Source organism: Triticum aestivum, chromosome 7D, assembly GCF_018294505.1.
Source record: "Triticum aestivum cultivar Chinese Spring chromosome 7D, IWGSC CS RefSeq v2.1, whole genome shotgun sequence".
NCBI lineage: Eukaryota > Viridiplantae > Streptophyta > Magnoliopsida > Poales > Poaceae > Triticum > Triticum aestivum.
The window spans coordinates 53,053,050-53,068,409 of record NC_057814.1 but is presented as its reverse complement, the minus strand read 5'-3'; the positions used below and the strand labels follow the sequence as shown (position 1 = coordinate 53,068,409).

The window sequence follows — 15,360 nt, the reverse complement described above, 5'->3', positions numbered from 1 at the left end:
TGGCTTCTCTCTCTCTCCCAGCGAAATAGTTTCATAGAGCCGAAAGGCTGTCTGGGTTCCGGTGGGAACTAGTTCTGGACGGCGAAGCCCTGCCGGATAGATGACACCGTATGTGTGCAACCCCGTAGAGAGGTCGTAGTTTCGATCCTTTTGCCCGAGGGGCTGTTTTGAGAGTGCCTCCCGAAGGGCTGTCCAAGTGACGTTCCGAGTTCTGTGAATCCTCCCGAAGGGCTGTCCGAGTGACTGTCCGAGTTTTGAGGGTCCTCCCGAAGGGCTGTCCACGACACCGCCCGAGGGACTGTCCGACCGCCTCCCGGAGGGCTGTCCGTAGGGCGGATGAGGGTATACATCCTCGCGGTTGGGAGGTTGTAAATCCTAGCTGCGGGGATCTGCACCGCCGTTCGTCATCGACTCTACTTCCGCTGCGCTACGAGTCGGTAACGAAAAAGATCAAACCATGTATGCAGTCTCCATAGTGGTCCTGGGCTGGTGCGTAGGTCGATTTTTTTTGTTTTTTGTCGCGTTCCCTTACACATTCTGGTTGGTGTCGGGACAACCTGCAGCTTCCATCTCAACCTCGGCTTCTTGTGTTGTGGCACCCATGTGAACTGCAGGGCTAGTTTGGGGTGGAGCCCTGGTGTCACATGCTCCTGCTGCATTGCTTGCTGGAACATCAAAAGTAACACCTTCAAACATGTGTACCTTGGAAGTTGCAGCAATGGAGTTTGCTTCAACCAAAATACGTGCTACACTCTTGCAGAAAATTGACTGCATTATCTGGCCGAACGATGTCAGAACATTCTTCACTTCTGCTGCATGCAACTTCTTCTGCTTCTCATATAATGGGAGCATGTGAGGTGGGATCTGCTTCAACGAGCAAACGAAAATGAAATAGAGAAAAAATTTGAGTTTTACATCATCAATGCATGCACTATTTATTTACTACTTATTTACTGAAAGAAATTGAGGACAAAATAAACAAACAAAAAAAATGCTTACCTCCAAGTCTTGACTAGAAGGAAGCGGCTGCAGCCACTCATCTAGAGAGCCGCACACATCGCCACCGGTCTCGCTCCCATCTGTGACTGGATTGGTTGGTATCTCAGGAATGTTTCCACCTCCACTAACTCCATCCACATTGTTGTTCTCGCAATCATCTTCGTTGCAACTCTCAATTGATACGTATGGTGTCTCTGGCAAACGACAAAGCTGCAGAATATCAAAAAAAGGTTGGTCATCAGATCAAAAATAAGGCAGCAAAACAAAAAGAGTTATGATAATTGAAAGGAGGAAAAGAGGTATTACATTCCGTTTTCCAAATTCAATTTTATCAAGGCTGAGCTTGTTTTTATCAATTTCTTCTAGCAACTTGAAGTCGTTGTTGCAAACGAAACATGCCCTTGGGAGAGAGTAGTTGAATCTATGCTCAGAGACCAACCCACGAGGCACATCGACAAAATCCATGTAAATTATCTAAAAACAATCAAAATGCCATTGTGAGCAAAGCTTGTGGAAAAAAATGATACTGGAGTGAATAATAAAAGAAAGAAAATAGACAAAAGCAACAGGATCATTTGGCATGCCGCGAACATGGGCAGATAACCGCCAATCCAGAATCCACTTTTCCTGCCTCCCTCTTCTTTTGGTACTTCTTCACCTCCTTCAAAGCAGCAGCCAGGAAATTCTCATCCCACGCAAACTCATTGATCTGCTCCATGTCAACCAAGCTTCGTGATAATCCCCAAGTGCAGGGAATCATCGTAGCAATTCCCAAAGGTGGAAGTGATAAGTATGGAGTGTCGAACCCACAAGGAGCTAAAGGTAAATCAATATTCTCTCAAGTCCTATCTGCCACTGATACGACTCTACGTACACCGAACGTTTGCTTCCAACTAGAAACGAGAAATAAAACTACGTTGTGGGTATGAAGAGGATAACTTTGCATGATATCGGAGAGCTAAAACATAAAAGTAGGTGCTGTTATCATAAAGTTAGAATATATTACTAAATATTATAAATAGCGAGTGTGGAATAATGATGGGTCGTTGTGCGGAATTATCCTAGGCAATTGTTAACAAGACCGGTAGTCGTCATTGCAATTTCATATGAGGGAGAGGCATAAGCTAACATACTTTCTCTTCTTGGATCATATGCACTTATGATTGGAACTCTAGCAAGCATCCGCAACTACTAAAGATCATTAAGGTAAAACCCAACCATAGCATTAAAGCATCAAGTCCCCTTTATCCCATACGCCACAACCCCCTTACTCGGGTTTATGCTTCTGTCACTCAAGCAACCCACTATAAGCGAATCATGAACGCATTGCAACACCCTACAGCGGGAATCCCTCACGCTTGCGCGACACGGAGGGCACAATAGGACAGCACCAAAATAAAACATACAACTCGTACCAATCTAGATCATCAATCAACCCAAAGACAAAGGATATCTATTCAAAACATCATAGGATGGCAACACATCATTGGATCATAATATGTGGCATAAAGCACCATGTTCAAGTAGGGATTACAGCGGGGTGCGGGGGAGTGGACCGCGTAAAAGAGATGAGGATGGTGATGATGATGGTGATGTTGATGAAGACGATCACCGCGGCGACGATTCCCTTCCCGATGGCACTCTGGCGCCACCGAGAGAGAGGAGGAGAGGTTCTCCCCCTTGTGCTTCCTCCTCCATGGCCTCCCCCTAGATGGGGAGAGGTTCTCCCTCTGGTCCTTGGCCTTCATGGCGATGATGGGCCCTCCGGGATCCTCCTCCATGGCCTCCGGTGATGATGGCCCCCTCTGGCAGGGTGCCAGAGAGGGCCTAGATTGATTTATCGTGGCTACAGAGGCTTGCGGCGGTGGAACTTCCGATCTAGGTTATTTTCTGGGGGTTTCTGTATTTATAGGAATTTTTGGCGTCGGTTTCACGTCAGGGGGGTCTCCGAGTCATCCACGAGATAGGGGGCGCGCCCAGGGGGTAGGGCGTGGCGTCCACCCTCGTGGACGGCTCGAGACTCTTCTGGTCCATCTCCGATGCTCCGTGGGCTTCTTCTTGTCCATAAAAAATCTTCAAAAATTGGCACGTCAATTGGACTCCGTTTGGTATCCCTTTTATATAAAACTCAAAAACAAGGAAAAAACAGAAACTGGCACTAGGCTCTAGGTTAATAGGTTAGTCCCAAAAATCATATAAAATAGCATATAAATGCATATAAAACATCTAAGATGGATAATATAATAGCATGAATACTTCATAAATTATAGATACGTTGGAGACATATCACTTCGCAACATACTCTAGGGGGACCATGTTGCCAGTCCCAGGAGATAGCACGAGAGCAATGCATAAAAGCACCCAAGTCCTGTTGATGGAAACTACATCACGATCATCTGTCGCCTTCAGCACTTGAATATCATGCTTCATTGGAGCCATTAACCCTACTCGATAGGGTTCACGAAGCGCATGAGGCTCATTCCTCCTCAACAGCTCCACTGGCCTTGACCCAGAAGGGACATTAAATTTTTTTTGCACCATATCTTTCGTGAACAATATAGACTTCTTGTGACTGCAAAAAATAGATGCAGCATATTGATGTGAAAAACACAACAAATCAATTGCAAAACGAGGAACCAGCGACAAGCAAATACAAAAGGTAAAAAGATGATGGTGCATTATGCTTGCCGTGCATACCTAAACATTGCCTTTTATGTGTCAATTTTCATCACTATCCAATCAAGCAAATCAGCCGGCACAGAGAAAGAACTGATGTTTAGGAGGGACCCAAAGCTGCTTTTGCTAATAACTTGCTTCTTAGTTTCAGACTGAATATTCGCAACCTGGCGCAGCCGGGTGGCTGTGAAACGTGTTGAGAAGAATGACCCATCGGCAGTACATTCGTCATCGTCCATTCTGCAAAAAAAGAAGAAGAAAATAAGAGCATGAGGATGCATCATCTCTATGTGACTGTAGTATTGCAGTGCAACACTACCACTAAAATAACAGAGCCCTACTTCTAGAAACAAAGCTAAATCTGAACGCATGACTACATTCCTTAAAAAAAGAGCCCTACTTCTATATGTCACTGGACTACATCTAAAAAATGGAAAAGAAGGTGTGTTGCAATACAACTGAAAAATTCAGGTTCAGTTACACACTGACTTTAATTTGAACTAGACGAAAATAACATTCAAATTTCAAGTTAAGTTCCAAAAAAACCTAAACCTCATGGGTGGTAGCAGTCATCTTTTAGACTAGCATAGTGTTTCCTCACATTTCTTTTGCCATGGAAAAAGAAGCCACTTAATTAACAATACTTAGTATGAGTGAAGCAGAGCATTTCGCTACCTTTAGCAGCAGAGCATCCACATACAGGCAGCATGCCGTGATGCCTATTTGCTTCAGTTGAGTTCAGCAGAAACTAAAGTATAGAGGGCATGCTATGATTGTTATGAAATTATATACCAGGGAAGCACAAACTAAATGAAAAATGAATGTGGCAGTGATTCCAATGGATGAATGGATAGTTAAGTAAATGGAATGAATGGATAAGCTATGGTAGGATTATTATCACTAGCCAGGCAACTGAAAAAGCTAGGCTATGAACAAGCAAGCAAGCAAAACAAAACAAAGCAAGCTAGCTAGGCTGAATCCAGCGTACAAATGCAATTAACCAAAATACTCCGCTGCAACTAACATTCAATTTCAGGTTAAAGTTCCCAAAGAAATGCAACTAACAAAAGACACAGTAAAAAATGAGGTGTGCTCTAGTGCTTGTTTGAAAAATACCCTGCTGCAACACAACTAAGAAATTCAGATTCAAACTGAATTTGGTTTAAACTAGCAAAACGAGTCAGATTACCAGCTTACGTTTCAATGCAACTAACACCTGGGCACGCCTACGGACACCACCCCTCAAACACCAAAAGCACACCTCCGACGAGCACTTCCTCCCGTCACATCTCCGACCAGCACAACCCCAACCCCAACACGCTCTCCAACCTCCTGCATAGCAGCTCCGACGAGCACAGCCCCAACCCCGACCCGCTCCCCCTCCTCCTATCTAGCAGATCTGACGAGACAAATCCAACCCCAACCCGCACTGCCCCCTCCGGGCAAGCAGATACGACGAGCCCCACCGCTACCACGGATCCACTGCTGCATCGCGCGTTTAGGGATGGCGGATGACAAAAATGTTGAGATCTGGAAGACAAACCTGAAATCTGCGTCGTCATCGTCCATGGAGTGCGACGATGATGCGCGTGTCTCCACTCCCACCCCAGCCGCCGGCGCCACCGTTCCTTTCCCTAGCAGCCGCGTCGACCGTCGCATCCCACGATGGCTGGATCTGCGCGAGGGGAAGAAGGTGGGGAAGAGGACGAAATGGAACAGGAGGAAGGAAACAGACCGAGATCTCACCTGGGGCCGATGTTGCAATCAATCGACGAGTCAACCAATGCACCTGGTCGGGCTGCGCGTGACCCGACCGAGACAGAAACAGCCACACGATCAGCAGCGATCCGACGGCTCTGGAGGAGGTTTACGCGCGCGAGAAAAAAGTCGGATGGAAATAAACGTTTTCCTATTTTTTTTGGAGCAAGCGAGCATGCTAGTGGGCTGGCCCATGCGAGCGGCCTTGAACGCGCCAATTAGGAGCTCCCCATTGACGTACCGATCCGAGTAACCAACGTATCACCACGCGGTATCAGTCTATATATACAGGAGAGAGAGGTTATAGAGGTATGTATCGTCCTCTGGCATGCACAGTACCAATCTCATCAAATATGGAACCGTCCCTCAAAAAGAGAAAAAACAACATGGAACCATCAATGTCTACTGTAGAAGTGCATGCTCTAGCCAATGCAACCAAAAGACCGATCTTATGAAAGAGCCTAGGAAGCACATGATACGTCAACACCCCCCTCACGTGTGGCTTCCTTAGGCCTAAACGTGGATCGAAAGTGGACCGCAATTTAATTGCGCCAGCCGGGTCTTGAACTCAAGACCTTTTGGCTCTGATACCATGTAGAAGTGCATGCTCTAGCCAATGCAACCAAAAGACCGATCTGATGAAAGAGACTAGGAAACACATGATACGTCTTCCTCGATCCTTCCAGCGGATCTCCTGCTCGAGATCTCGGCGCGCTCCGACCCCGTCACCCTCGCACGCTGCACCGCCACATGCAAGGTCCTTCGATGCCAGATCGCCGACCCGGCTTTCCTCTCTCAGCTCCGCCTCTGAAGCGCCGACCGGTTCATGCCCACACTGTTCCGTGGCTTGTTCATCCAGAACCTGCGCGAGGCGGCAGCGGGCGAGCACCCGCGGTTCGTCGTCCCCGGCCGCTCCAAGGAGCCGCCCCCCGAGCCGTTTCGCTCCTTTCTGTCCAAGCACACCACCCTCTTCGAGTTCTACCACCCCGTCTTGGCAGCGCGGCACGGCCTCGTCGCCCTCCGCTGCGACGCCACCCCCGAGTCTTAACCGGCTGGCGCGTACGTGTTCAACCCTATGACGGGCTACATCCACTTCTTTGGGCCACCTGGGATCAAAGCCCAGTCGTTCGTCCTGCTCACCGGCGACGGCCGTTACCGCCTGCTCGCGCGGAGTTGTCTTCAGGAGTTCAGGTCACCTAAAGACCCAGGCCTTCTCGCCGGTCGAGCACCCCAGGCTGTGGCAAGCCATCGCCGAGACCGCGGTCGCTCCGTGCCCTCAGGACGCCGCGCTCCTGCACCCTCCAATCGTTCTCCAAGGCGACACCCACTGGCTGTGCAGGTCGGCCGAGTACCACTTCGTCCTCAAGTTCTCACACGCGCAGCTCCAGGCGTCCGTCACTAAGATCGACGGCCACTACGGCGAGGCACTACGTGGGCGCGGACCCGAGGAACTCCTCCTGGTGTCCGATGGCCACGCGAGGCAGCCGGGACTGCTCGTCGCCACCGGGCTAGAGATATCACTCTGGATCTGGACGTTGTCTGGCTCCCGCGAGGGCGGAGCCTGGTCCAAGCAGGTCCTGGTCAAGCCGGAGAGCATCCGGCGGCCTGGGCATTGGAGCGAGCGGCTGGAGCTGTGGTGGTTTGGCGAGACAAGCGGCTACGTCTTCGTGCGGATGTTGGGAGCGGAGGGGCCATCACAGTCGTGGTACTTCATGCTCGAGTTGGCGGCCCGGAGGGTCCGCGGGGTTTGCAAGATCCCGCCCAGAGACGTGCTCGTCTTCTTCCCCTACGAGATGGATCTCTCCTATTGGCGGCCAAACTTCACTCGTCGACTACACTAGTAATCTCTTCTCTTCTCTATCTCATCTTTTTTTAGAGAAAAAGGGCCTAGCCCGGCTCCATCGCATTAACAATGAAACCCAGCAGAACACGGTCATGTATCAATTTAAGTATTACAAAGCTTAAAAGCTTAGGAAACTAAAGAGCAACATGCCCGCCGGAGGAAACTCCCCTCGACGATAGAAAGGCTAAAACTGAAAGAAGCTAAGATAAAACGGGATAGAGCTTCGGCCCTTAGTCGCATCTCCACGCTTTTTCATGCATTGGAGATCGCTACGGCGCCAGAGAGTTCTTCCCCCAATCAACCTGGATATGGCCACTAGTGCAGGAGATCGCCACGGCGCCAGGTATATCAAAGCATGACCAGATCGCTTCCAGAGAGTTCTCCCCCATATCTTCCCCCAATCAACCTGGATCTGGCCACAGGAGGGGTGGGGGATTTCTTGCCATCTGCTCCAGCTTCCGCACGATCTCTTTTAGCTCTGGCTTGGCAACATCTAGCCAGACCACCTCCCATAAGGATAGGTTTTTTGTAGTCTTCCTCACGATCACCTGCATACCCATCCAAGTCAATCGATTAAAACATATGTCATTCCTGCTTTTCCAGAGAGCCCACAGGGCCGCAGCTTGCACAAAGGAAGCTGCAGTGTTAGGCTTGCTGACCCAACATTCCAGCATTTTGTGGATATTATCACAAATATCAATATTGGCCGCTTCCCTAACTACTCTCCAAAGTTCAGCAGCAACAACACAAGAAAAGAATAAATGGCAAGAGGACTCATGTTCAGAACAAAAAAGGCAAGTTATATCTGGAACATGTTGTCTCTTGCAAAGGTTGTCTCTGGTTAAGAGTTTATTTTTTGCAATCAACCAGAGAAAAATTTGAATTCTAGGAGGTATTTTTATTTTCCACACCAGAGGAATATTCCCAGGGAGGATCCCCCTAAAATTAACAACATTGTAAAAGGATTTTACTGTGTACAGTCCCTTCGTCTCGTATTTCCATACAAGGGTATCAGGTCTGTCAATCAGAACTAGAGTTTTAATCTCCTCAAAAAGGTTATTCCAGTCAATCATCATGCTGGAGGAGAAACATCTCCTGAAATTAATCTTGAGGTTGACCCCATCCCAAACCTCATCAATGGTAGCATGCTGGTCCATAGCAATGGAGTAAAGTCCCCAGTACTAAGTAGCAAGATTAGTCTCACCACACCAGTAATCTTCCCAAAATCTAATACTCTTGCCATTACCCACCTTCCAGGCATACCTAAATTTAGTGGCCTTAATAGCCTAGAGTATTTCTTTCCAGAAGGGTGAGGCTCCCACATTAGAGCAGGCAAAAATATTATATTTATGGTCAAGTATATTCTTCCATATCTTCCAAATTTATGCATACTATGTTTGCGAGAACATTCGCATGATGGCGTCCGAAAGGAGCAAATCTGATAGACAACTATGGGTACGTTTGCCAGAAAACTATTCAGAATTTTTACATCATTATCGATATCTAATCACACAACTAATACATGCATATTGATCTCCTTCTGAAAAGTTCAATGAGATGCGGGATAAGCTCGTACCAAGGGAGCGCATACGAGCACTTCAAGAGGAAATAGCGGGATATTTGCTCGACCAGGTCATAGACCCCAAAGGAGAATACCATTACCTGCTACCGCCCCCATGAACCACTCCCAATTGTCATCGTGCTCCGAAGGCACCAAGGCAAATGCCACTGGCTCCGAAGGCAACATGTAGGAGAAATTGTATATACCTAATTGTATATATATACATGTGTATGTGTGAATGGTGGTATTGAGACATTCAATGATATATATATATATATATATATATATATATATATATATATATATATATATATATATGCATAACGTGTACAATATGTAGTATCATAAAATATCAGCAAACGAAAAAGAATTAAATGGAAAACACAAAATTAAAGGAAAAAGAAATCATGAACCCAAAATCCCCCAAATCTTTTAGTACCAGTTGGTGTCCCCACCCCCGGCGCTGGCTCCTGCTACGTGGTGGCCCTTTAGTGGCGGTTCGTGCAGAACCGGTACTAAAGGGGGGACCTTTAGTCCCCACCCTTTAGTGCTGGTTACAGAACCAGCACTAAAGGGCCTTACGAACCGGTGCTATATCCCGGTTCTGCACTAGTGTTTACCCCAGGAAGCAAGAAGGCAAAGATTAAAATCTGCCAAATTAGTTATACCGAGACCACCAAAATTCTTGTTAGTGGCTAGGGACCCCCAATTAGCAAGGTGGTATTTAAAATGCCCCTCATAATCATCCCAGAAACAGTGAGCCAGTTGAGAATTAATCAGGGCTATAGCCCATTTTGGAAATTTAATTATCCTCATCAAATATGAAGGGATACTAGCCAGGCAGGATTGTACTAATATTAATCTCTTGCCAAAGGACAGGAGCCTCCCTCTCCAGCCTGCCCCTCTTTTAATAATTTTCTCAACCACAGGCTGAAGATCCTCTTTCCTAAGTTTATTGTAGTGAAGAGGAGCTCCAAGGTATCTAATGGGAAAACTTCCCAGCTTACAACCCATGACTTGGGCAAAAATATTAGCGCTATCAGAATTAATATTAATGGGGACCAAATCACATTTATGGAAGTTGATCCTCAAGCCAGAGATCTGTTCAAAACAAGATAATAGCCACTTTAGGTTTTTAGCCTGGTCTAAACTATTGCCTAGAAAAAGGAGAGTATCATCTTCATATTGCAGGCTGATTACTCCAGCAGGATTAGAGGGAGGAAAAAACCCCTCAATAAACTTGTTAGAAGATGCCTTATCTAGTATTCTAGTGAAGACATCTGCTACAAGATTAAACAGTAGGGGTGAAGCAGGGTCCCCCTGCCTTACTCCCTTACCAGTCAAGAAAAAGTCACTGTTCATGTCATTTAACCTGATACCAACAGATCCATTATATAACAAAGACTTAATTTTATTGATCCAGTCAGGGCTAAAGCTCCTTGTGGACATCATATCTACTAGAAACTCTCTATTTACCATGTCATTAGCTTTCTCATAGTCAAGTTTGAAAACAAAACCAGACATTTTCCTAGCATGAACAACATGAATTATTTCATGCGCAGCTACAATGCTTTCCACAATAAACCTGCCATTTATAAAAGCAGTTTGATTAGGGGAAATCAATTCATTACCGATGGGGCCAAACTTATTGGTGACACACTTGGAAATTTTTTTAAAGCTGCAATTAGTCATAGCCAAGGGTCTAAAATTTTCAAGTTTGACAGCATCCACCGCCTTAGGAACTAGGTTAAGTAGAGAGAAGTTGAGTCTAAATAAATCTAGCTCACCTTTCTCCCAGTCTCTAAACAGAGCAAACAAATCATTCTTAATAACATCTCAAAACTGCTGGTAAAACAAAAAAGGGAACCCATCAAGTCCAGGAGCCCCCTCAGCATACGAGCCAAAGGCTGCCTCCTTAATTTCTTGCTCAATAAAAGGGGTGTTAAGAATATCATAATGAGCACTAGTAACTTTACTATCATCACCCCAAAAGTCATCTTCTAAGGTGATGTCAATTTTATCTTGGTATCCAAATAACTTCTTATAAAATTTAACAACAACATCTAAAATACCTTTAAGATCATTTAAAGGACCATTTTCTCCTTCCAGCATCAGTACTTGTTTCTTTCTCCTTTTCTGGTTAGCAATGGCCTTGAAGTATCCAGTATTATGTTCTCCCTCCAGGATGTCCCTCTCTCTGGACCTCTGCCTGGCTTTGATCTCCTCCCTGGTCCAGATATCATTCAGCTCACCTGAAATAGATTTAGTTTTATTCCTGGAGTTAGGGGAAAGAGGTTGGGATTCTGCAATAATATCAAGGCAGTTATATTCAGCAATTAGAGATTGCTTCTGTCTATTTTGGGCAGCCTCATAATTGATGCACCACCCTTTAATAACATTTCTAGTAATCCTAATTTTGAACTGCCAAATATCAATGGCTTTAACTAAGTGACACTCAGTATTCCAAGCTTTGATCACCACTTCCCTGAAACCTTCCACCTCAAGACACCATTTCTCAAACCTGAATATTTTGTTTTTAGGGATCTTAGTGGCACATGTATCAACCACCAAGGGAGTGTGATCACTAGCCACTCTAGGCAGAGCTTTCACCTGAATATTAGGATGTAAGCTCTCCCACTCCACAGTAATGAAGACTCTATCTAAAGTGGCCATAACTACAGAATCTTGGTTGTTACCCCAAGTAAATTTCCTCCCTGCGTTTTTGAGCTCAATAAGGCCAAATTTATTAATCCAGTCATTAAAGAGATCTGCCCAATGCTGGTTTATCTCACCAGTATTTTTGTCACAGGCCTCTCTGACTAGATTAAAATCCCCACCTATCATAGTAGGGCCATCCCACATATAAAAAACACTATGCAACTCTTGAATAAAGTCTAGTTTAAAAGCATCATAAGCAGAACCATACACAGAAATTAGTCTCCATATGCTGTTGTCTATTTTATCTCTCAGCATAAGAGCAACACTAAACATGCAACTAATAATTTCAAACACATCATCTTTCATACCCACCAACACCCCTCCAGCAGTATTCACAGCTGGAAGCCAGTTCCACACAAATTCAAGGCCAACATCTATGGCCTCTAGTTGGGAACTGGTAAAATTTTGTTTTTTTATTCAGAAAGACAAATAAAATCAGGGTGATGTGCTCTAATGAGCTCCTGCACCCTAGTGCTTTTGGAGGATCCATTTAGTCCTCTAACATTCCAAAAGACACCTATCATGATTAAAATTTTAGTCTCCTCCTACTTTTACTCTTCCTATGGGAAGACACCTCAACCCATGGCACATCTGAGGTATCATGCACATTATTATGTGTATTATCCCCATTTTTACCTCTGCTAGTGGGATCAGGCTCAACGCAATTAAATTCCTCTCCTGTGATACCAATATCAGGAGGGAGAAAAATCTCTGGGTTATTGTCTTGGAGCTTATTTAATCTGTCTAGCTCAATCTGTTTAATTACTTTAACATTTTGAGCAGCTGTCAGGCAGCCATCTCCCATATTAATACCAGAAGATTTAGCAATATTAAGTAAGAGCTCATTATCTAAGTAGGTAAAAGAAGTAGTATTCCTTTTATTACCTTTAGGAATCTCCAAGTCTCTCTTCTGCTTCAATTCTTGGGCCTTGGTCAGAGCAGGTTTCCCATCTCTTTTGATCCTGTCACTCATTCTGGTGGCTTCTATAGGCCCCCACTTCACAGCAGTTTTGTTGTTTTTTAGACCAACAACTTTGTCATGACTTTGATTTACAGCAGCTTCAAAGCTAGGTAGAAACTTTTCTCCAAAATCATCTCTAGTTTTCTTTTGGACCACTTCCAAATAGCTTTTGGTCAGTGGAGCTCTCTGATTTTTTGAGCCTGTAATAATCTCAAAAGTAGCCCCAGGAGTTTTGTAGCTATTTGATTTGGACCCTTTAGGAGCAGCAGATGGCCTTGGGGTATTAATATTTTTCCCAGACTTTTCCATCTCAGTTTCCATTTCTTCTCCCAGTAGATCATCATCACTGTTGACATTGGTGCCCTCAATCTTATTGCTAGCAGGGTCAGATGGGTTGTCAGAGTTGGAGCTTTCTTCAGCATCTTTTTCCACTGCAAACCTCAACAGATACAGCTCATGCTGAATTTCCACCACTCTATCAGTAGGTATTTTGCTGGGGTCTCTGACTGCAACTTGAATTCTCACTTTCTCATAAAAGCTTCTGAATATCATGTGCCAATCAATATTAACCAGAACCCCTAAAATGGATGCCACTTGAGCTATAACACTCCAGCTTATCCACTTTGGGGGCAATCCTTCTATCCAAGTTTCTGTCAAGGAGTCATATTCTGGCATTTGTCCTCCCCATTTCATGAAAGATATAGTTGCTTTCTTCCTTTTCAGATTCATGGATGGGTACTCAGCAAGCTCAGCAATTCTTTTATTTGGGGGGAACCTCATCAGGAATTTGTTTTTATCATATGGTCTTATCTGCCATGGCCAGTTGGTTTTCCACATCTGAGTGAAACATTGCCCAAGCTCATCTCCTGTGATATTCCCTTCCTTCACAACCACTAAGCCTACATTTCCAAAGTTAAGCCAATTGCTATCACTAACATCTCCAGCTTCAACATGGAAGAACCCCAGGCCTGTGTTAGCACTCCCCCAATAGTGTGCAACAAGGTATGGCTTATACCAGGTGGGGCATACATCCATATGATGGCCAGGAGTTTTATAGATGAAACAATTCCTGGGCAGAAAGCACATCCCAACAAAGTGTCCAGGCAGTCCACAGTTATAGCATATGGCTCCAATGAACTTCGGATCAACATCGTAAGGTGCACTCCCCTCCACATCACTGTTTGCTCTGTGTCTGATCAGCATTGTTGTCCACAGCCCCCCTTTGGGATTTTTCTTCTTGTTTTTGCTGGATCCAGAGGGTAAAGCTGGGCCATTGCCACCAGACGAGCTCCCAGAGTTGAAAGGTAGTTTCTGTTGGTATGGCATCATGCCTGGCTGCAAAGGAAACTGATAAGGGAATTGTTGTTGTGGCATAGGCCACTGACTTACACCCTGGAATTGAGCATATCCTCCTGGGGGAAATCCTGCATACATCTGGCCCTGTGAGAACATATAATTCGGTTGACGCAGAGGAACAATCGGTGGCCTGGAGTATATAGAGATGGGAGGCATCTGGGTCGCAGGAGGTTGAGTAGTCTGGTGCTGCGTCTCCCCTCCTCCTGATGATTTGGGGTTAGCAGTCCCACCACGCCCTGTCTCATTTCTTCCCCTCCCTGCTGCATATCTCCCTCCTCCTCGAGAACCCTCTCTTCCAGTTCCGGCCATCCTTTGGACCACATCAGCAAATGGAATTCTCCCGTGCCCTCTAGCCCAACAATACCTGGAGTAACTGAACTGCTTCGGAAGGGGCAGGTGATCAGCCGCTCCAATAGGGTGGCAATCTTTGGCAGAGAACTCTCCACACTCAAACAAATCTTTCCTGACCCACACTAGCGAGCCAAGAGGAGCCCCGCAGCGGCGGCGGAGATGAACCCTAGCTTGGGGAACAGACTGGGCCTTGCTCTCTCTTATAGGATCTGCAGGAAGCGTCTTCTGCTTGGGCGTCTCCTCTTTTCGAGTGCCAGTCAACCAGCAGTCGCCAAGTGTCTCTAGCTCGGGCCTCACATCCACCACACACCCGACAAGTAGGGCCCTCCGCGCAGTGACAGAGCGCCCCCCATAGTTTTTTCTCGCCGAAGAAGAAGTAACCAACGCCGGCGGTGACGCCGCCTGCCGATTCTCACGCTTATGTGCCACTCGAATCGGAGAGCCAGGAGGCGTGGATTGAAAATTGTGGCAAGTAGCAGCAGAAATCCCCTCCAGAGCCCTCACCTCCACTTGGGAATCCACGCTCAATCTCGACTGGCCGCCGCCGACGAGGATGCGCGCTGCGGAGATGCACCTGATGGTATCCCCCCAGCATGCACTCCCACCGCCGCGCCCTCCATGGATCCTCTGACTTCGCCTCCACCCGCGCCCACATCACAAACGCAGCCGGCGGGGATTGGGGGAAGGCGGGCATCCTTGCCCTCTCCTCCATCGTGGCCTCGTCGTAGATCAATTTCGCCGGGGTCCTCTGCTCCAGATCCGCCCTCCTCTGACAGGTCCCCGCATATTGCAGCGCCATAGATCTCGTGCTCGGGTCTGTCGCCGCCGCCGCCGCCCGATCCGCCGCCTTCCACTCCTGAACTCGCCAGATCCACGACGCAGTGGCGTCGCGGATCCTGATCGCCCGCTCCACCCAACTCTGAGCCCCAGTCACCATGAGCACTCCCTGCGGAACTGGTAAGATCAATCTCAGAATCTCCGGGAAGGCTTCGTGGATATGACGAGGCAACTGAGGAGGGGAAGGGGGTGCGGCCGCACTCGGCGCTCGTGGTCCTCGTCGGCGAGGAGGCATGTCGAGTGGTTGGCGCAGCGAGAGCTACGGTGGATCTGGCAATGGCGAGCGGGAGGCGTGAGGTC

General features: G+C 46.7%; 1 protein-coding gene across 1 annotated transcript; it reads right to left on the bottom strand.

The window, feature by feature from the left end:
• Window positions 1-7,323: 7,323 nt before the first annotated feature.
• Window positions 7,324-15,360, bottom strand: LOC123167944 (uncharacterized). Its single transcript, XM_044585801.1, has 3 exons — window positions 12,441-15,360; window positions 10,910-11,089; window positions 7,324-7,824 (listed from the first exon to the last, which is right to left on the bottom strand). Exons 1-3 carry the CDS (start codon window positions 14,179-14,181, stop codon window positions 7,625-7,627), a joined length of 2,121 nt encoding a protein of 706 aa, XP_044441736.1. The 5' UTR covers window positions 14,182-15,360; the 3' UTR covers window positions 7,324-7,624.

What these genes read in the sequence shown, in the direction of transcription:
- LOC123167944 (XM_044585801.1), bottom strand. Translation starts at nt 14,181, where the DNA reads ATGGCCGGAACTGGAAGAGAGGGTTCTCGAGGAGGAGGGAGATATGCA. An exon ending in AGACTTGGAGATTCCTAAAG is followed by an intron (nt 11,090 to 12,440) that starts GTAATAAAAGGA and finishes AATCTATTTCAG; the next exon opens with GTGAGCTGAATGATATCTGG. An exon ending in TCCTTTAAATGATCTTAAAG is followed by an intron (nt 7,825 to 10,909) that starts GTATTTTAGATG and finishes ATGGGTATGCAG; the next exon opens with GTGATCGTGAGGAAGACTAC.